Source organism: Anticarsia gemmatalis, chromosome 12, assembly GCF_050436995.1.
Source record: "Anticarsia gemmatalis isolate Benzon Research Colony breed Stoneville strain chromosome 12, ilAntGemm2 primary, whole genome shotgun sequence".
Taxonomy (NCBI): domain Eukaryota; kingdom Metazoa; phylum Arthropoda; class Insecta; order Lepidoptera; family Erebidae; genus Anticarsia; species Anticarsia gemmatalis.
In genome coordinates this window covers 5,888,631-5,910,985 of record NC_134756.1, presented here as the reverse complement: position 1 = coordinate 5,910,985, position 22,355 = coordinate 5,888,631, and the positions used below count along the sequence as shown (strand labels likewise).

Below are 22,355 nucleotides of genomic sequence, written 5' to 3'. Positions count from 1 at the left end.
TGAATACCAAGTTGACAGGTCAATAAACTCTTATATTTATGGAGGAAAGCTGAAGAAGTCTAAAGTCACAGGGGCGCTCAAAATCCGAGAACACAAAGCGATACACATAACTGTGTAGGTATGCAATAGATAGAATAGTAGGTATGTGAAGGCAGACGTTCAAAAGAACTAAGTTTGAACTACGTACATACTTCGAAAATTCCCATGTTCGGCAGCTTCCCGCACTTGAGCATCGCGTCGTAAGGATTTCGCGATAATAAAGTTCACGAAGGTTTTTCGGTGTTATGACGCGACTGACAAAAACGTGTAAACAGGGACATGCTCGTAAATTCTTTTGACATGGTAATATGCTACTTGGTTCGTAGAACGCTGTTTCTCATATCGTGTACTTACATACATTCACGATGTTTATGTATCTATGTTTCACTATAATAGCCCTAATGAAGGATTCCAGTAGTGCTTTATTCATGAATTTTGTAGGTTTTGTTACGTTGTTTATTTTCTTCAACGAAATGACAAGTTGGGTTTTTTACGAAGGGAAACCAACATAATAAAATATAGGTAAACATACCCAATGGTTTTACATAAGTACACTCTAGAGTGCCTATTTTTTACGCTAGTTTTCGTTAAGTAGTTATGTATCTACCTAGGTAAATTAGTTAGGCGTGTTAGTTTGGAATTTTAATATCCACGCCATTTTTTTTATTGTATTTACTGAATGTAGGTACACTCCATTATAAACCGCAGTTGAATATAATATTTATTTATTGAACGCATTACACTTTGTTAATTCAAACAGAAAACCAACTTTTTCATCACTGCACCTTAGATTCTATCAACGTCTACTGCGGTGTAAGTTGCAAATTACAATTTCAATGAAAACAATCTACTAATTACATATGACGATGAATTATGATGGTCGGTAAGTTATGAGAAATCTTTTACAAAATCATGACACACTATTTGCATTCTACAATTTTATTAAGCAAAAGAAAAATATTTGAAATTTAAAACAAATGTTTATGTAACGCGCCCTCTATATTATTTTAGGTGAATTATTTGGTATTCTACACTTACCCAATAGAAGTAAGGAAAACTAATTAATTAAACACACTTTATTTTAAGCAAGACTCAACCTAAAACAAAAGATTTCCTGTAAAATTATTACAGAAATACATACAAACAGAATAAACAGAAAAAATCTAGCGAAAAATAAATTGTAATGTAAGGGTGACCAATAAAAAAATATAAATGATTTGTCAAATTTAGACAAGTATGTTTTCTTTGTTCGTTTTATAAAATTGTTCATTGGTTGTTTACAAATCCGTTCCTTTACAAGCAGTCTTTTAAATTTTCTTCTAATTTCAACATTGATCAGAAGGGTAATTTCATTGGTAATTACAAGATTTTTTTAAAGCGTTTATTTTAAATCATGTTTTGACTAAAACACACAAATTTATCTTCTTATTGATATGTTATAGCAGTAAAATATTTTGGAACGGAACGTGTACCATAACTTTTTTGCAGTCATCATCAAAATTATCAGAACGCCGTAATAGAAAACAATTCAATGACAAAGTAAACCGACTGAATTGCTTGTCATCGCCGCCGCAAACTAAAAATTTAATATTGTTACGATTTATATGTTACAGTGGTAAAACCGCGTTTCTTCTTTACTTTTGTAAAATAAATCATACAAAACATGAGTTCTATTGGAACAGGTGTAAGTATTTCACATTAAATTCTTTGTTGCCGCATAGGTTATATTGTAATTTTCTGAAACAATCTCGGTACTTCTTTACAAAACCTCGTAATTTGTGCTATTAAAACACCTATTAATTATTTTACTTTCATAAACTGTAAGTGGAAAATTCTATATTCATTGAAAATCTGCATAAACTCTTAATTTTATATGTAATTTCAGTATGATTTGTCTGCTTCACAATTCTCTCCCGATGGCCGGGTATTTCAAGTGGAGTACGCGGCAAAAGCCGTGGAAAACTCAGGCACAGTGATCGGACTCCGAGGCAAGGATGGTGTGGTGTTTGCTGTCGAGAAACTCGTCACTTCAAAACTTTACGAACCCGGTGCTAACAAGAGGATATTCCATGTTGATGAACATGTCGGCATGGTAAGCTGCTGCATAATTCTTTTTTCATGTAGTAATTTAAACTAGAACATTACTGTATTGCACTTTGTTCAGATTGAAGTGTTCTTCTGTTACTTAGAACCATAATTTGATTGATTCCTAGTTAATCTGAACTAAAGGTAATTACATCTTACTGAGTTTTGTAACAAACAAATCTTATGTGAATTCCAGGTGTAACTGCTTGAAACTATAAGTAAAACAACATTCAATTTTATTGTCAAACCTCCTTTTAAACATCATTGTTCATTTCACTGATTTCCAGGCAGTAGCAGGTCTCATCTCGGATGCCAGACAGATTGTAGAAACAGCACGCTCTGAAGCCTCCAACTACAGATCTCAGTATGGTGCCCAAGTGCCACTCAAATACTTAAACGAGCGTGTCTCTATGTACATGCATGCATATACTCTGTACAGTGCTGTCCGTCCTTATGGCTGCTCTGTCGTCATGGGAACATGGAATGATTATGAAGGCCCTCAGATGTACATGCTTGATCCCAGTGGAGTGTCATTTGTAAGTAAATGCATTGTATTGAATTAAGACTGACGTTATATTCAGAAATAGTGCTTTTCATGAGAACAAATTAATGATTGTGTTATATAAAACTGTAATTGTCCTTATAATCCTAGAATAATTTCTGTTGGTAATTGATTTACTGATAAATTGAATATACCTATCCTTATTCTCTTATGGAAGGCAAAATAATATGTACCTAATTGTAGGTAGGTAATTGAGGTACAGCCCTTTGTAACAGTTGTGGTAATGGCTATAAATTTATTTATATACACATTTAACCCATTACATTTTCTCACACTGGGTAAGGGCAAGTACATGCTAAGTATGGATTAAGCACTTATCATCCCTTCAAGAATTATTTTAAAGAACTCATTGAAGTGTTCATCTTTCTAGTCTTTATATTATTACTTTTGCAATATTCCAGTCATACTTTGGATGTGCTGTTGGTAAAGCAAAACAAGCTGCTAAGACTGAGATTGAAAAACTGAAGCTGGCTGATATGACTGTCAAGGATTTGGTCAAGGAAGCTGCCAGAATGTAAGTTTCATCATATTTGTTGTTGACGAATAATAGGTAGTAAAGTAATATTTAAAAATAGTGTCATTATAAGACTGCCTCTATAAAGCAGTTTCATAGTGTGACCAAACTGCCAATCATGAGGTTCCAGTTTAGATTCCTAGTAGTGCTATTGGTCCTTCCTAAATTATCCATACTAATATTATAAATGCGAAAGTAACTCTGTCTGTCTGTCTGTCTGTCTGTCTGTCTGTCTGTCTGTCTGCTACTCAATCACGTCTAAACTACTGAACCAATTTGCATGAAATTTGGTATGGAGATATTTTGATACCTGAGAAAGGATAGGCATAGGCTACTTTTTACCCCGGGAAAATGACGCATTTCCCGGGAAAATTCAGAAAATTCAATAAAGTCGCGAAAAATCAATATAATAATGACATTGAATTAACAAAATTCCGTTGCCATGGCAACTGTTTTATTGGCGGATATGCCTTAGCGCGACTTCGTTACACTAAAAGATATAAATAATTTTGAGAATATTTTTCGTGAAAAAAAAGCATATTTTATATCATCACGCTACGACCAATAGGAGCAGAGTAGGTAACAGTAAAAAGTTTTACAAAAACATGGAAAATTCTGACCCATTCTCTCTTATGTGACGCAAGTGAAGTTGCGCGGGTCAGCTAGTACAAATATATTTCTCAAAAGTAGCAAATAGTTTGGTTGATAATGCTGCCGTCGTAAATCTAAACACAGTAACTTCAAAATATGCGTTTTGAGAAAAACGCGGTTGAAGTTTAATGGTTAATTTTTGCTCTCATGAAGATACTAATTATTGTATATTATTTCATGCAACTTTTAATGTTAGTATATAGTTAAATCTTTGATTCTGTATATATATATCTAGTATATTATTATTGTATAAATAACAAAATTAGATAATGTGTTTTAAGCTAGGGTAATAATATAATATTTTTTTCTTTTTTAAGTTACAACACGGTAACTCAACGGTTACTGTGTTGTAACCAAGTTTTACCTATTACTGTGTTGTAACTTTGTAAAGATATTAACATTAGGGGAATTACGACACAGTAAGTATGTACATACTGTGTTATAACTATGTTTCTTAGAAATACGTATAAAATCAGTAATACAGTAAATGAGATACTGTGATTTATTCAAATATTTGTTGTTTATCTTTGAACAATATTTTATACGCAATCACAGTAACTGAAGAAGCCGTGTTATAATCAAGCAAAAAAAGAAAAATTAAAATCTATTCACGTTAAAAAAACACAGTTAGTAGTGAGATACTGTTATTTAATTTAAAATAACACAGATACTGTATTTTTTATTAAAAAAAATGTTTTTTTTGTCAAAATACTGTGTTTTTATTTAATGTATTTCGGTAACTATCTATCGTACAAACAAACCGAAAAATTTCTCAAATAGCCCGCGGTCTCCTGATTCCAAAGAACTAAACAAACTATAAACACAGTAACTTAAGTTACTGTGTTTACATTTACGACGGCAGAATGTTAGCGTAGTGGTTTTGTAAAATATTCATTTAACTACAAATTACACTTGAATTGAACTTGATTCAATAAATAATAACTAACTTTACATACATTTTTTGAAAAATTAACATAATTTATGACTCCAAAACAAATAGTAAAGTTCGGCACAGTTTTATGTCAATTCTGAACAGTGGAGATGGAAATAAAGAAAAGTATCGCCCATTATTTTTTGCTTGTTAGTATTTTTTTTCTGTTTCTTTTGCAAATATTTTTTTGGATAATGTTTTACATGAAAAAAAGAAATCCTCATTAACAATCTTTCTCTCATTAATAACATTTCAGTATCTACCTCGTCCACGATGAACTGAAAGACAAGCAATTCGAGTTGGAACTGTCCTGGGTATCGAAGGACACCAACGGCCGTCATCAACTGGTGCCGAAAGAACTCGCCAGCGAAGCAGAGAACTTGGCCAAGCAAGCCCTCGCCGATATCGAAGATTCCGATGAGGGAGACATGTGAATGTGCTTAGATAATAAATTTTTATAATATAGAAATCTGGTTTTCATGTTGGTGCTAAAAAATACTTTTTACCCTACTCGCTTCTGTGGAATATGGAAGTTTTTATCACACACTCTAGATACAATCTTCCAGATAATGTTTCAGTGAGAAACCTCATCCGATTTTGCCAATAATCATAACATACCTTAACAAATAATAAAATGGGAAATTCACTGAACGTTTTTTACTGGTAGTTCTCACAATCTGAAAGCAGTGAGTTTGTTCAACAACGCCATCTGTGTTATGTTTGCAAGAACTACATCACATACTCTGCCATATGACGTGTATACCAGTTTCGTTTAATTTCGCTAGAGGGCGTTAAATTATATCAGGCTATCAGAGAATCTGAAAATAAAGTGTGCATTTGCTCACGACTTGTATTTGGCTTGTAATCTGACCGGAAAAAAGCTAGTATTATTACAGACTTTGTGTTAATCTGTGTATATGCTACAGCACTGACAAGATTCATCAAAATCGATCAATAGTCTTGACGAGATTGAGAAACAAACATCCAAACTGTTGCAATTTTCATTTATTTTAGTCATTGTCCTGTAGTTTATTCATTTAATTTAGATTCCATAAAACTATCCCTTTTTCAACCAACCTATACCCAAGTTCATTTATTTATAAACAAGTGGTATATTCAAGATATAGAGTTTCGACGGTGGGATTCGAACCCGTTACCCATCATTGCCATCTTACTCTTGTATCGATTTTCTAGACGATCCATCCTGTTTTGTTTTTTTCGTAGATTCGGCTTAGGTTTAGATAAGTAATATTACGCAGTACACTTGAAATAAAACACGAAACATAATTCTTCATAATTATTTGTATTGTCAGTTTATGTGTAGTAGTTCACAACATTTGCAGAACTAAGATATACAAATTTTATGACCAATAATATCAGTGATGACTCAAAATATTTATAAAATGTACAATATAATCTCATTCATTTGACTTACGCAGTTAAATATTTACAAAATATTATAGATTTGATAAAATTGTATACAGCGTCGTTACTTTTAGATTACAGTGATATAAATACATAAAAAATAAAAGTAACTAATAGATATTTACAAATTAATCAGGTCATAATTCAAGATTTCACTCCTGCTGTGCGGTTACTCGTGGATATAACTGAAACAAAAATATAAAAATTAAGTATGCCTTCATCTTTTTATCGCTTTAACAAAATTGCTACGAGAAGAGTGTACGTATCATATTTATTTAGTTCTTCTCGCGTACACTAGAGGCGCTGTACTAGTTACATGTTATTGATTAGCCGACATTTCTTGATCAAAATATAAATTTTAACTTATCCACTTTTCCGTAACATGACGTCGTTGGTCGTTAGATATTATTATGGGTGAGGGGAAATAGGGATCCTTATACGCGAATCCTCAATGTCGAGGCCTTGTTGTACATCACAATATTATTGTACAAAGTTATTTTAAAATACCAACCCCAAGCAAGTTCCGGGGCACATATCCCTCGTTACCGGCGTCATCGCGGCACCACCACCACTCTCGCTCGTTGTCGTCTCCCTTGCGCAGCACTTGCAGCCGCGCGCCCGTCTCGAACGAGAGCTCGTCGTTGCGTGACGCCGAGTACGAGAACACCGCGTATACTAGACCGTTGTTCATGATGCCGAGTTTTTCTTGGACACCTGGAAAAATCATTCTTATGAGTTTGAGAAACAATGTTATTAGCTTTCGAAAGAATATAATTTAAAATGTAAATTTTTGATTGAGCGTTCATTATGGTCATAATATTGTCTTATTGCAAGTTGAAGATTCCATTTGGTCGCTATTTAGAAGTACAATACATTTTCTCCATAACTTTGTGTATTGCATAACTTTGTGTATTGCTTTGTGTTTGTAGTATTTAAGGATCCACAAGAAAAGGTTGCTATATTGTCTAAATTACGACGACATTCATACTAATTCGTAGTTTCGTTTGAGTATTCTGGTGAGAAAACTATTGTGGCAGTCGCGCCATCTATGGAAAACATTGTATACAAAATGGTACTCACTGTAAAGATACTCCGAGCATCCGTCAAACCCTTCCTCGTCCTCTTCGCACTTCTCAGCCGCCGTCTCGTGGTCAGACAGCGTCGTTGCGAATATACACGCACCTGAAATATGTTTAAAATTGTGACGTTAGATGGCGGTAGTAGAGCACATTGAAAAAATAAATGCCTTGGGGAAAGATACAAGGATTCTACGTTATTATAAGGTTTATTTGATTTACTTCGATTACCCGCAATGCAGGAGTACATGCTTTATGTGGGCCAAATATTTCCGAAAGGGTTAACTTCGCAGATCTTTTGGGTTTCGCGTTGATAAAAGACTGCAAATTATTTTTGTTAGGTTTACACAAGCAGTGTAGAATCTTTTAGCTTAGGTATTATCATATAATTTGTTTTATTTAAACTAGGAATAAAAGAAATATTTTAGTTATTGGGTAAGCAGAGCAAGAAGCAACATACCATTATCAACGAGGAAGCGGACCATGGCCAGGTTGTTACATGAAGCGGCGCAGTGCAGAGGCGTCCAGCCATCGGAGTCCTGCGCGTTCACGTCGCAACCCAGCTCCACTAGGAATCTGTAACATTCATAACGAAACATATTGAGCAAGATTTTCAAAACGAAAAATTGACAAGCTATTAAACCAGACATAGGAGGTAAAAACGTAGGGTATCATTTATTGTGCGAATGAGAAACCTCCAATATCTTATGCATTCTGTATACTAAGTATGTCAATTATTGGTTGGTTGTAATGAATTAATAAATAAATAAATTCTCAATACTCACTTGACGATTTCGAAGTGTCCCGCACAAATTGCGTTGTGTAGAGCAGTGATCCCTTCGTCATTTGCAGCGCTTGCATTCTGCACCTGAAATCGAGATTGGAAAATTAAAATAATGATCTTTTACATCAAATTATAATGTTTTTTATTTTCATGACAAATAAGTTTACGTTTTTCTTAAAATATCAAGATCGTTATAAAAGGTAAAACATGGGTATTCGCTCTGTAATTCACTGCGTCATTACTCAGACGAAACGCGTGGATATTTGTAACTTGTAACCGGTAATAGTCCCTTTGGGTGTACTTATAGAGGTGCGTGTGTTCGATTGATTAATGCGTTAGTTAAACACCCCACTAAATAGGGGCGTGTTTAACGTCACCGTAAGTAACGTTTATTACCTGTGTTGCCGTTTTCTTGACCAGCTCCAACTCTCCTTCTAAACTAGCATCCAACAGCAGTGCGAGGGGATCGAAGCTAACCCGCCTGGCCAGCGGGGCTTTACCGCCTTGTTTCAAGTTGCCCTTCTTAGTTCGCCTCAGGACATTCTCAGAACCCTGAGAATCCTGACCGTTCAAGTCTACCGAACTTATCTGCTCCGTTATATCCGACACTATGTTATCCTTACTGTCTTCTTGCCTATCTATTGATATGTTATTATTATTCAATGCTCTATCAACCTCGTCTTTCTGTTTCTTATCCTTTAGGCCATTTTCGTTAGGCATAGAATCAACTAAATGGTCCATTTCGGGGAATAAGAAAGCTGGAGGCATTTCAATGCGCCTGTTTATGCTTACGCTTATACCATTCTTGGCGTTGCTAACGTTTCTTAGTTTAGGTTGTTCACTTAGCGGTGGTTTTCTAATCGTTAGCGGACGCGCTTTGATGATCATTTCATTGCTACTTGTACTGCTGACTGATTCTTTTTGTAGTGGTTCACTGTCGTTTGACGTGTCGTTAGGCAAGGGTATGGTGGGCATAGGTGTGATATTGTCAGCAGATTGATTGTAGCCTACATCGGTGTTGACTGATTGTCTCGGTGGTGTCTGTAATAGAAGAAACAGTAAATATTTAGTACCATGTGTATTAGAAAAAGGAATCTGAAATGGGAACTGATGCCATATCATCAGTACAGCTATATTTACATCTGAATGCATGAACATTTAGCAGACAAACAAAACGAAAATAACGCAAATGATAATATAATACAACACAAATGAAATGAATGATGACTTACCTTGATAGTGGGCTTTGGAGGTAGGGCCGGTTTAGGAGATTTGTCAGTACTGACATCTGGTGTCGACAGCGGCGTGCTGGCGCTCTGCGGTGGAGACAACAGGATACTCTGTGACGACGCATTCTGACCACCGAACGTTGAGCTCCCAGTACTAGTCGACAGTCCTGACGCCGTGTTCCTAACGATCTGGGGTTGGGAGGTCACCACATTACTAGCTACATGATTTGATGATGAAACAGTGATGCTTTGGGTTTGAACGGTCTGCGGTTGGACCGGTTGGATCTTTGTGGAGGATGTCTGGTATATGGGTGACGGTTTCCCGCTTGAGACCTGAACTGATGTAGGTGCTACACTCGATACAGGTTTCTGTAATGAATGATGATGATATTTACAGGTGATGCGTGAAGATGAAGCAACTGGTGTGTAAGCTTTACGCCAACAAAATATTAAAATATGTTTCGATGAAAACATAAAATATGACTTATGGTTAGACACAAAACGAAGCAAAACAAGACAATACAGAACGCAATGCTGGATCATTTTCCATAGATGATCCAGGGGTAACGCAATTCTATACAATATTTTTACGGATAAAAATAATGTAAACGTTATTTATCTAAGCTGAAATCCACTTTGCATTGTATACCGTATTGTCTCAAGACGAAAAAAACGAACACTATATATACATGGTGTTGATATTGTTATTAAGAACTCACCCCAAATCCAATAGAACTGGTGGCAGACGTCGTACTCGAGCCGAGGCTCGGTGAGCTGCCTTTCAATTGCTGCTTGCCATTCCCCTTCGAACCATCATTGTTCTGACTATTATTCTGACTTAGCCTATTCTGTGGATATGCATGATTCTCCTTCCCTTCCTGATTACATCTACTAGAAGAGTCGGACTTTTGCAACTGATATGTATTATCTTGTTGATATGTAGTTTCCGTTTGACTTAGAGGTGTCGCTAAACTTTTGTTCACAACTGAAAGTGGCGTAGAATGTACCGTCATGTGATTCACATTGATCGCATTCTTTTCCTGGTTTTCATTGTTCTTGCCGTTCACTTCAGGTTTAAGTTTCCCGTTCGTGCTCTGAGGGAACTTGGTGTTATACGGCAGAGTTTGATACTTAGGATCTGACTTACTAGCTGCGAATTCTGGTAAGAATTCTTGCTCATTTATCTTCAGATCTTTACCAGTTTGGTTGCTGTTCGAACTACTGGTGCTGTTTGGACTGTATTGCGGTTGTTTTAAGTAGTCCATATATTTGTTTTGATCATGCATTGATTTCTGATCGTAAGCGTTACTAATTCCCTGCTGCACGTGGCTAAAGTTTTCATGTTTATTCGGGTATTGCCCCTGATACTGATTATCTTGTATTTGAGTATGAGGGTACCCGTTGAACAGCGGGTTTATCATTTGCTTTTGTTGTAAGTAATGCGCTTCCTGCTGCGTTAAATGACTCTGAATGTTATCACTTTGAGTGAGTTGTTTTAATGGCACGTTGTTTTGTATTACATTCTGCTTCATCGCCTGCAAGTAAATATACCAAATAAAGTAAATACGAGTAAAAGAGACTTAACTACATACCAAAGTGCAGCCAAAAATCGTACAAAAAACAATGTTGTTTTGGTTACTTCAATAATGTTGTTCTGAACGTTGCTAATGTCTTAACGCGAAGATAATTTGTTTATTTAACGATTGCAAAAAATGGTCATTTTAAACAGAGTATAATAATATTGTCAGACCACCTACGCATAACTAACAGTAATTATAAATCCATCAAGTCCATCTTATGTTTTGTTAAGGAGTACAAATATCTTTAAAGTTTTTGGAAACAATTTGGCAGGTATTCTAAATATGTATTAGGTAGCTAATCACCCTTATTATTTCCAAGACAAAGCAAGTATAAGAGAAGGTTCATATCTGACGGAAGATGCGTCGGGCGTAACTAAATTTGTATGGGCTTCGCACCGATGCATCATCGGTCGAGTGTTTTTCTATACATTTGTTTGTTCTGGCGATGCGCGACCGATAATACGCGACGTATGTTTCGTCAGATATGAAACTTCCCTTAAGCGACGTATAAATTACCTGGAAGTTAGCATTATGGTTAACGCTCTGCGCGTGTGGTACATGATTATAAGGTTCAACAGCAGCAACATTGCCCCGGGCTTGTTGGTTCTTTGGTTGACTGTTTACCCCAGTGTTGCCAGCCGCGTAACTGGGTAACTGTTGCATGGGAGTCGGGTTGGTTGCCCTGAAAAAAAAAACAATATTTTTCAATTTTAATACTTAAATAAATCTTTACCCACTGCTGGGCAAGGGTCCCGTAATGAGAGAGGGGTTAGGTTTTGGGTCCACCACGCGGGCCAATTGTGGGTTGGGGATTATGACTAATAATTTTCTAGATAAATCAAGTACAGTTTTCGTGTAGGCGTTGAACGATATAAAAGCGTTGTACATAATTTATAAATTCAAACGTTCTCTAGGATCTATTGTACTGTCGAGCTCTATTGTTCTAACAAAAGCGTTAACCACATTTAGGTTCGAGGGAAATTTTGGTTTTATTAACATACACCGTCACTTTTTGTTGAAGCATGATGTTGGCAGGTTGATGTTGTAAAAGTTTTTATTACCTTTTACTGATTGATAGCTTTGAAGTCAGGTATTTTCTATTACACCTTAAAGAAAGGGTTTTCAAAATTCATATTTCTGTACTTTCAATTTGAAGTTTGACGATACTGATAAAAGAGGGTGTAAAATTAATTACAAAAAAAAGAAATTTAGAATACGACCATAAATCATCAATATTTGTAAACCCCAAGGTTTTAAATTTTAGGTTATTTATGTGTTAGGTTATTATACCTTTGCTGTTGTTGCGGCTGCCGATGCGCTGCAGCAAGCTGTCGGTTGAGCGCTCTTTTCCTGAGCAGCCTCGCTTGTAGTTCAGACACGCGGCGGTCGATGCTCCTCATCTCCTCCTGCCGCGCGCCCAGCGCCGCCCGCTGTGCCGACAGCCTGCCGTTCTGTTGCTCGTTCAGTTTGTTACGGTACTGAAATAACAAAAGTTTCAATTAGCTGTGTTAAAGGACTCTTGTGAGGACTAGTTTTAACATAAAGATAGCTGTATGATTTATTATCAATAAATGCCCTCTGGAGACACCGCATACCATTGAAGGCAAACTTACAGGCAAGATAAGCTGGATTATTGGTCAGGGACTGACCAACATAATCAAGCATTCGTAAATTAAGGGTGTGAAATTCAATTCCAAGTCCATTTGGGTGCAGAAAGTCACCAGGCATTTCTTACGACTGGTTCAAAAAACTGAGACTAGACGGAACATAAATTCTCAAAGTTCCTAGGCATATGCACTACAACTAAATATTTATTTACAACAGTCGATCTACCGTGAGCTGGATACGTTACAGCCGACTATACCCAAGTGAATTGCCAACATAACTCTAGACTTCTCGATAATTACAGGCGAAACGTGGAGAGGCTATAATGAAGCGAAAATTGGGAGCAGTCTACTGAATTACCCTTCATTATGACGGTGAGCCTTAAGGCATAACACAAAACCTTAGCAAAGATCGTCTGAACTCTGAACATAAGCGTGAGTGTATATAACACGTGATATAAAAACCATGTAAGAGTTTTCTAGCATGAAGAAATAAAGAATGTTAAAACTGTACAGGTACAGGTGCTAGTAAATGTATAGCACTTATGTATGTTACAAACGTATAGGCAAAATGCAGGCCTGCCTGGGACATTTTGTAATTTAAATTAAATTGTGCAAAAATAGTATTTTACTTTTTTATTACAAAACTCCATTTCCAAACGATTTTTACTGCTATACCCATATTTGTATCATGTAGAGTGAATAGTGGATAGTTGGAAATAGTTAATTTGCCTATCCCATGTAATTTTCCAATAGGCTAATGGAAGAAAAACATAGCTTCAAGTTTCAGCTGTAAACGATCCCACGGTGTTAATAGCTTTATAAATGTTAATGGCACACACAACTGACGATTCTCGCAAGGTTACTTTTATGGTAGTTGCGATTGCTGTAGGTAAATAGGTACGTAAAAATGTTAGTATGATTAGGTCGCAGATTAGTATATCTTTCGTCAGATTTAGGTGGAAGTAATTTTATTTTCAGGCTTTTATATAACGTTAATACAATGTGGTATTATGCGCGTATTGGTATTTAAGAAGAAAATCACAAGAATATTTTCTCTAAGTTATTTGCGTAACCGCCATACAACCCAGCAACCAAAATGAAGTGACAGGAAATGCATGAAAACTACATTCAAAATTCCATCTAGTGCTTAAATAGGAGTAAAACGTTGCCTATAATACATAACTAAGTTAAACTTAGAATTCTTCAATAATATTCAACCTTGAGGCAAGAAGCGTACATTAAGGTATGTATACAGTAAATGGTCGGCTGTGGCTCAGAACGGAAGGGTTGATTAAGGCTCTACCATACCGACATTATCGACAAGAGCTGGGCCGCAGACTACGCTATACTACTATGTATGAAACGCTAAGTACCCACTTTGAAATACTAAACATTATTCGTTTTTGTATTGTGAAATTGTATTTTTCAAATTAACGCTTGAAGTTTAAAATGTTGCAATAATCTTCACTGTAGGAAACTTGGGCTCGCTAATCAACACAATAAAAGTTTTTTATGTCGATTATGAAATAAAAATATTATTAATAGTATTAAAGCACTTATAAAAACGAAGAAAACTGAAGTATGCATACAATTAACCTCAATCCGAACTACCTACTTATTTCAAAGAAATCCACGCTCATTTTAAATGCAGGCAAATTGCAGTGCAGTCGACAGTCACTTGGGAAAACTGGCATAAGGCGCAAATACGTACTACGGCTATAAACACATTATGGAAAGCTGCTTTTAGTTCATTGAATTGCAGTGGAGTAAATTAATTACGAGTAAGTAATGCTGACGGCCACATTAGGAGGATATTAGCACGGGGACTGAAAAGAGCCGTATAAGCGAAGATAGATTAAGCAGATAGAGACTGCGGATGATAAATGTTCGCAAATTCTCAGTTAAAATTACGAACGAAATTCGTTCATTTTTTATGAAGTTGCTATCTTAAACCCGCATTGTCACTGTTGCATTCTGTTTGGAATTAAACACGATGCAAAAGAAAAAGAGAAGCGAAAAGTCTTTCAGTTTGTTGGGTTTTCTGTGTTCGGATTTCCCGCTTTGAGTCAATTTCTCCGTCAGATTAAAAAATAAAAATGGATTCAAATAATCTTTGGAAAACCCTATGAATCGCGAGATCAATGCATCATTGGAAAAATGAGAAAATCTCCGGATTCTATTTACGATGGCAAAAAATACGCTTCAGCAGTCATACGACATGCGAGTACAAACGTAACAAAGAGCCGAACATAAGCTTTATAATCTTCTGCACACAGAGAGATCAATCCAAATCATTATACCCCTGATTTATCTAACCACGAATCCATTCTTGAGCTAAATCGATTCCATGTGAATGATTTTTTCCATGTCAGTAGGTCTTTGGTCAACATTAAGAGCGATTTGTATTTTTCGATTCATGTAAGCCTAAAGAAAGAGAATTGGGAAACTACTTGTACAATAGTAGATATGATTTGTTTCATTTGTCTATTATTGTTCACGATTCTAAAGGTAGTTACGACAGCGAAAATATGTCACCTTTAATGCTACTGTATTTCATAGTTTCATTACAAGTAACAATTGCACGAAGTAAAATAAATATCGATCGTCATTTATTTCTTTGCAGTATTTGTTGCTTTGCCGTAACAACTGTAATCTAGAGCTTAAGCTGTTAAAATAACATTGTTTTATATCAAACTATCTTTGACGTTAAGTACACTGTAGCATTCTGCTTTAAGATTTGTATTATAAAAGCCGTATTTTGTTGTTATTCTCAACTGATCGTGGCAGCCAGCCAGAATGCATCGAAGCAAATCCTTAGTAGATACTGCCACGTTAAACGATGCTTGTCTGATTTTATTTACAATAGCTGGAAACCTTAACAAACATATATTTAGCAAGGTCATAAGATATAATACTTCTGAATCAGTTATGTAAAAGAAAATCGACTGACATGAAATTTAAGGCTTCGCTTTCCACGTGCTCACTTACGTCAAGGTACCTTTTAATTTGTTTTAAAGTAAACACGACTAAGGTGTTATCTACACAGTTTAATCTCGCTGTTCGTTTGCCGACAAATGAATGCAACTAGCAGTGTGCACTTCGTATTAATCCTGTAATTAGAGTTGAGTAAGGAAGTAAGGCTGTGGTCACACTGACGCAAACAACCGACGCTGATAATATCTTGTAACACTGACCCTTTTCAAACATTGTATGCCAATATTGTTCACAAAGTAGCGAACTTTTTCTGTGTTATTATACAAATATTTTCAAGCTGATAACTTCAAATCAAAATGACATGTTATTTTCTAAATTGGATAGAAGAACACACATACGTTATGCAAATTTTGAGATCTTATAAAGTTTGTTCTTGAGACAGTCTATTTTTCTCGTACATTTCATTACATTCTAGCTCATCTTTTTAATTTTGAGCTTACGTTCTCTTAGGTAGTCTACGTTCTTAACAAGATCCATCTCGAAGGTAATTTAGAAGATTGACACCGTAAATTTAGTCATACGGTGGAATTAAACTGTGAAGATTCAAAGTGAGGATATTAATCTGATGTAGGGATATCGCCTCGAGTGTATCGTTGGTAATTACTGTACAGGGACATTGGGAATAGTTCCACGTCACATATCTGTAATACAATTTGGCCGTGTGTAGGTGTTGATATCTATTCAAAGGGCTTGTGTTGATTTACTTAGCAGATATACGTAACCAAACCGATATTCTTACTATTCTATTCTCTAGTTAATAGTCCGTCTAAGTTTGCTTTCATTCTGAATTTTCTTGCAAAATTTTCGATCATTCTTCGATTATTTATTTGATTTTAAAAGTTTGACGGAGTGATTTCAAAAAGCTTTCTAATTCTATAAATCGTACCAAACTTTCAAATTTAATTCTTTGCTAAAACCAAACTTCGATAAAGAATCAAACTATTTTAAATGCTACAATTATTTCACTTTAAATAATCGAATACCTATATACTATTTTGAAAACGAAAAGATTTTTGTAAAATCATAAATTGTTCGGCATAAAGAAATCCATCAAGACCGAGTCCACATGCATAAATTACTCGAAAAAGGACACAGAAAGGTCCAGTATACTGAATAAACGACACAAATTGAAATGGGCACTGGCAGAATAACTTGATTTACTTACGTGCCGACCTTTTGACCTCGACCCCAATTAGTTCAGTCACTTAACACGTAACAATAAAATATCAAAATACTTTCACGATATATTTTCACTATATTTTTATACTAAGGTCAATGGAAGGGACATTAGTCCGCCTGAATGTCGCGTCGGTAACTAAATTGTCAAATTGGAGACTGAATCAAAATGTTGGCATTAGACGCACTAACGAAATTAGTAGCGTGACGTCGACTCCGTAGTGGTTTACCTGTAGGGTTGTGAGTTTCTTACGTCGTCGTATAAACAGTGGCAAGATATAATATGTCTCATTTATTCATGACTTATATTTTTAGAAGATTTAGAGAGTGAGATATAGAGAAGACAAAATTATAAAGCCTCTATACTTTGATATTTAATTATTCTAATTTATTTGAAGAGAGATTTATTGCAAAAGACATGCATATATATCTGAAGGAAAAATTATACATTTTAAGTTGAATATCATGATATAATACATTATCATAAACTTGAAAGGTGTATTGGAAGTATAGATATAAACCAAACTTCTAGCAAACATTTATAGCTTCAAAATGTGAGTAAAAGATCTATTTTTCTAAAGGGATATGTGTTAACCATCGCACTATCTCTATTGAGAAGTACGGTGCGAATAGAGACTGCACTAGGCTAACTCAAAGTTAAATAAACATGCAATTTAGCATCGTAACATAAACTCGACTGTAGCCAGCACATAACCACTCATTAGCCTCACTGAAACACTTAGCATCGGAGCGCCTCGTGGAGAATCTACTTGCAGTTATATGCGCTTCCCTAGAGAAAACACCGTAATATAATGCTCATTATATTTACCTGTTCTATATTCATATACGCCAGTATTTGTGGCGAAATTCCACGTACTGTGCAACTGGCATTTACGAAGTTAGTACAGTAATAGAACTCCAATTTTAAGAGAAAAAAATATGTTAAGGAGTTCATTTTAGACGTAAGTAGGGTCTTTGTATATAGTCGACATTTCACGGTATTTTAGTCCCAAATCATTCTAAGCTCTATCGTATTTCCCACAACCCTAGTAACCCTTACCTACCTAATTACGTATTGTAGAAACGTTCACACTCTATCCTCTCTCATAAATTCGTATCACGGTCGTAATCTTATTGCTCTTGATACAGATGTCCGATATAATTCATTAGGAAACCACGTGAAAAGATTGTTTATTAGTATGTTTTGTTTATTAAATACTTGTCAATGTTTACACTGACTTTATAGATGCAATCAGTTCAGTAGTCGGAAGCAATGTGTGCTATAAAGTGTCGTATCGCCCTGACAGCACGGCTGCAAAGTGTATATCTAATTGCAGCTTTTAGTTTAACAGCATTTCATACCTCACAATTTATAGTTTGTTTATATAAGACACTCGGCACGTAATATTTTAATAGTCATACAATTAGTATGAATTATCGCTAAGTACCTATCACACTGTCTAATAACATAAATCAGGTAAGAAATTATTTATTTGCATCGTAAACTCGACGTGTTATTTGCACCGCATAGTTGTCCTAAGTCGTAGTACTCTTGGTTGTTTTACAAAGCTATTTATTCTCTCAACAAGCTAATTGTTTGCTTCATGAATAAAGAATTACATTATTTTTCTTCTGCATAGTTACTCTGAAGTAACACTTCAACTCGTTCACGAGATTAACTGGCCGGAGAAAAATGTATTTTCACCAATATTACCTTTTATTTTTCCTGTTTTTCCATCTCGGAACAGGGTTACTTTATTATTTCTGTCTGTAATACACTAGGCGTCGGATGTTTTTCTACGGCTAAGGAAAATATAGCCAGACCAAGAGTCTTGTTAGACGCATGTCTCATTATTCCAGTTCGACGAATTCAATATTGTTTCTTTGGCAATACATCTCAGACCGTCGCGCGAGTTTTATGTCGTCTCATATATAGGGGACTATTCTCAGAATTTTCTTCTGTTTATTTCTTATACTATTGTTTTTGGTTAAATGAAAATGTCTGATCTTCCGTGAGTCAATAGATTTGTAGTTATCAGATACATCTGTATTCGAAAGCTATAGAAGTCTTAGATTGTTTTTTCATTAATTGAATTTAGTATAACGTTTATTATTATTGGATGTTTTCAATATTGTAATAAATGGTAAATATTTGTAAAGCCCGGGGCGATTTTCTCATGTGACGAAAACTCCGTTGCAAGCACATATTTCAATAATATTTGTGTTATCGCTGGTACTGCCGGTTACTGAAATTGTATAATTTTCGGCAATAATTATTTTAATATTATATTACCTATTTATTTTAGTTACTAATAACAGTGTTTCATTAAACAAACAAGTTGTTTTAAGAATAGTCCCCCGCCCATCAAGTCCAAGATGCGAGTTCTAGCGACCGAGTGCCCGCAACCTACTTGGCGTGCGACTCTCTCTACAAATATTACTGTGCCCCATGTGTTAGCGAACTCGTTTAGTAATCCGAAGCATCTATCGCAGGTAATGGGTTCACGACTTCTCTTCTAACACCAACCTCCTTGTTACTACTGGCAGGCATTGATAAATTGGAGAAAAAAATAAAAAGAAAATCATTTTGACAGTTCACGGAAAATTGGCGGGAAACGTCGTCGAAACAGGTCAAAGATTTAGAGTTATTACTCATACGTTTTCTATGAACTGTTGCAGGAAAAATAAACACATTTTCCCCACTTCATAGTAACAAGCATTACGTTTGTTTGATTATTTATAGTGAGTGAAACAGAAATGCATATAAAGTACTGTTTATTTTCCATGCGTGGTGCATTTAAATAAAAACAACATTTTATTACACCAGTTATGAGTACATTAAAGGCATAATTTAATAAATATAAAGCGTGTGCTCGCATTACCGCTGTTAAAAGTTACTTCTGAGAGCATATTTTATAAGGTAGGTCGCATTTGTTTTATTTGCGGTGTATTGTTTACGAGACTAACGTAAATTGTGGTACGAGCAGCTTCCAATTTTAGGACAACACTTAGGCAAAGTTCTAAAGCTCTATTTGTCCCTTACGAAATATTAATGAAGTCCATTACTGACTCATAGCATTTTGGATTAAATTTGAAATCACACGCGTTTTAGACCGTTCTAATATACACAAGTACGTGCATATATCATGCTTGGAAACACAAAATTGATTTTAACCCTAGGTTTTTTGCTCGTCATCCCCTCAATGATCGATATTTACATTCCCTTAATTACTGTCACTGACGTTCGGCTCGGACACTGACATGGGATCTGATTTGTGACGACTTGACGAGGGATTTTAGCTAAGTTTATTCTAAAACAAGTCCCGGTGAAAAGTATAACGTTGACGTCGCGTTCATAAACCCTGCCTCCACCTACTACCTCTGGCAATATATAGTTTCTCATCACGAAGTTTTGGAGAGATAAATTATTATCATTAATGAGATACACGCAAAACTATAGATAAATTCTTCTAAAGTACACCTAATTTTTTATAAATAAGTACTACATTTATTTTTCTGATGAAAATTCATGTTCTCAAAATACTTGAGGTTTGTCTATTCCGGTAACAAGCGGTCATTTTCCTCGTTAATTGTACCGTTATCTCAGTTACCTTCAGGTCGTCTTAGCCTATCTAAAACACAGACGTGCGGTTATTATCTAAATTTAATTAATTAAGATAAAATAAACCGCTGTCGGAAGTTTCAGCCCTCTCCCTCGAACGAGATGGGGAAGCAATAAGTCAAGTTTATAAGGCACCTTATAAATAGGTCATTGTTATCTAAATTATTTTGTGAGTAAATTGTTCAAGTTGTTACAAAGTTGAATGAACTTATAAAGTAAAACAAACGATATAAGATACACCTACAAGCCTTTGAAAATACGGTTGTGATAATGTGTGGGAAGTCTATTTTGTTGCGAAGGTACTATTCCTTTAAGAGTCGTTTAACAATCGCGTTTCTTTTCTTACGTCCTAGTTGACGAAAGATATCCCTTTAGAAACCACCAAAGGTACTTAAGGTAACCTAAATGTTAGAACTTTCAGTAAGCCATAAGCCATTAAGGTGGTAATCTGCTACCTGTAAGCTTATAAACGGTTGTGTTGTAACGGATAACATAAATATACCGTAACCCGGTTCTGTCCTTTCCTTTATAGTGTGAATAATAACTCTTAATGACTTTGTTATCTGCTGTTGTATATTTTCGTATCTATACCAAACATATAGAGCTGATGAGTTTGTTTGTTAGACTCCGTTAATCTCAGGAGCTACTGGTTCGAATTGAAAAATTATTTGTGTTGAATAGTCTATTTATAGAGAGAGAAAGCTATAGATATTATAGTCATGACGCTATGACTTATAAAATTGGAGCAAATGTTGTAAAAATGACTAAATTGATGTCCACGCGAACGATGTCTTTATGTTTAAAATAAAAATATTTTGTTTGAAACTGTCCTTTTAATTAAAGCTGACGGTTTCAAGTGCTTTCATACTTGAAAAAATCTTAATAATGTTGGTGACCATCCCACGAAAAATGTCCTCAAGATGTTATACAGTATTCAAGAGTTTTGACAAGACAGGTCTAGTCTCTTGAGATTTTAATGTAACTCCTAAAACATTGACCAAATACGTAATATGATTTGATTGCACACTTTACCTTTTTTAGTTTACATCATTATCATTATTGTACTTGCAAATAATCTTAATCAACTCTTTCAATTAAAGCTCGCAACGTGACAGGTTAGTACAAATTTTGTGGAGATAGAGTTAAGAGTATTGACTATAATTTATGCAGACCTACATAAAGAATGTCGATGCAACGCATTTATTTAAGTATCTTGCAAGATAATAGTTTCCCTGAAGTTTACATGCCAATTTGCCACAAATGTGGTGCCGATGACCAATTTTAATGAATCTTTTTAGTCTTAAAGACGATAGGCCTTCGCTACAAATATTCCCTCATTTTGAACCGCATACATTACTAGCAACATTATACAGTCCAAATATCATCTCACATAACATAAATCGTAAGCAATAAATATAATCTAACACTCACCATTAATTCCCTCCTAAGTTTATCGAGCTCATGTGCAGACGGCGGCGCGGGTTGGACTCTTCCTCTCCTCAACTCTTCGAGCTGCCGCGTCAGCTCTTCCACCTTGGCCACCGCCACGGAAAGCTCCTTCTCTTTCTCATTGAAAAGAGCTCTTATTGACTCGAGGTCACTCGCTGTAGACAAACAAATATTGTATGTTAGTTTAAAGGTAAAAATTACTTGGTTGGTTTAAGTAGGTACACGGTATAAATTGAATTGTTTATTGTAGTAGATTTAATTTTATAAAATTGTTTTGTTGTTTTTATAAGAATGAAATACATACTAATGTTTCTTGTATAACGTTATCATTTTTTGTTGTAATAATATAATGTAAGAAAATAAGCTTAAGAAGGTTCACGAACCTGTGTGAGCTCGTAATGAAAATTTCGAGGAGGAAATTTCTTTTACCTCTTGAAGTCATCAAATAAAGTATCATTATGCGGTATTCTAACGAGAAGTTACGTTAATATTTGTCAGTAATATTGCGAGACAATTGTAATAATACCTACATTAAATATACAAGAAAATTTTCCTCCAAAGAACACAACTTGGGAAAAAACAAAGACTAAAATATTTGAAGTGCTCAAGTGTGAGATAAAATGATTTTCAT

At 35.2% G+C, this 22,355-nt stretch overlaps 2 protein-coding genes across 8 annotated transcripts in view; one reads left to right on the top strand and one right to left on the bottom strand.

Annotated features, from left to right (window-relative positions):
* The first annotated feature begins 1,562 nt into the window (after window positions 1-1,562).
* Prosalpha7 (proteasome alpha7 subunit) lies at window positions 1,563-5,251 on the top strand. The gene is made up of 5 exons (XM_076120942.1): window positions 1,563-1,723; window positions 1,925-2,131; window positions 2,412-2,660; window positions 3,088-3,200; window positions 5,039-5,251. The coding sequence occupies exons 1-5, from the start codon at window positions 1,703-1,705 to the stop codon at window positions 5,214-5,216; spliced, it is 768 nt and encodes a 255-aa protein (XP_075977057.1). The 5' UTR covers window positions 1,563-1,702; the 3' UTR covers window positions 5,217-5,251.
* Window positions 5,252-6,066: 815 nt separating this feature from the next.
* The window catches only part of ASPP (Ankyrin-repeat, SH3-domain, and Proline-rich-region containing Protein), a 238,395-nt gene continuing 222,106 nt past the window's right edge, over window positions 6,067-22,355 (bottom strand). For 5 of the 7 annotated variants that reach the window (XM_076120576.1, XM_076120577.1, XM_076120574.1 and 2 more), the window contains 11 exons: window positions 21,707-21,879; window positions 12,167-12,354; window positions 11,393-11,558; window positions 10,016-10,831; window positions 9,300-9,665; window positions 8,464-9,108; window positions 8,069-8,151; window positions 7,744-7,859; window positions 7,288-7,389; window positions 6,719-6,921; window positions 6,067-6,392 (listed from right to left, as the gene is read on the bottom strand). In XM_076120576.1, coding sequence (XP_075976691.1) covers window positions 6,360-6,392; window positions 6,719-6,921; window positions 7,288-7,389; window positions 7,744-7,859; window positions 8,069-8,151; window positions 8,464-9,108; window positions 9,300-9,665; window positions 10,016-10,831; window positions 11,393-11,558; window positions 12,167-12,354; window positions 21,707-21,879 — 2,891 coding nt within the window. In that variant the 3' untranslated portion in view covers window positions 6,067-6,359. The remainder of the gene's footprint in view (window positions 6,393-6,718; window positions 6,922-7,287; window positions 7,390-7,743; window positions 7,860-8,068; window positions 8,152-8,463; window positions 9,109-9,299; window positions 9,666-10,015; window positions 10,832-11,392; window positions 11,559-12,166; window positions 12,355-21,706; window positions 21,880-22,355) is intronic. The other 2 variants (XM_076120573.1, XM_076120575.1) reach the window with 2 other exon arrangements.

Coding starts and splice junctions, on each gene's coding strand:
- Prosalpha7 (XM_076120942.1), top strand. CDS start 1,703: ATGAGTTCTATTGGAACAGGT. Junction 1,724..1,924: donor TGAGTTCTATTGGAACAGGT/GTAAGTATTTCA, acceptor ATGTAATTTCAG/TATGATTTGTCTGCTTCACA. Junction 3,201..5,038: donor GTCAAGGAAGCTGCCAGAAT/GTAAGTTTCATC, acceptor ATAACATTTCAG/TATCTACCTCGTCCACGATG.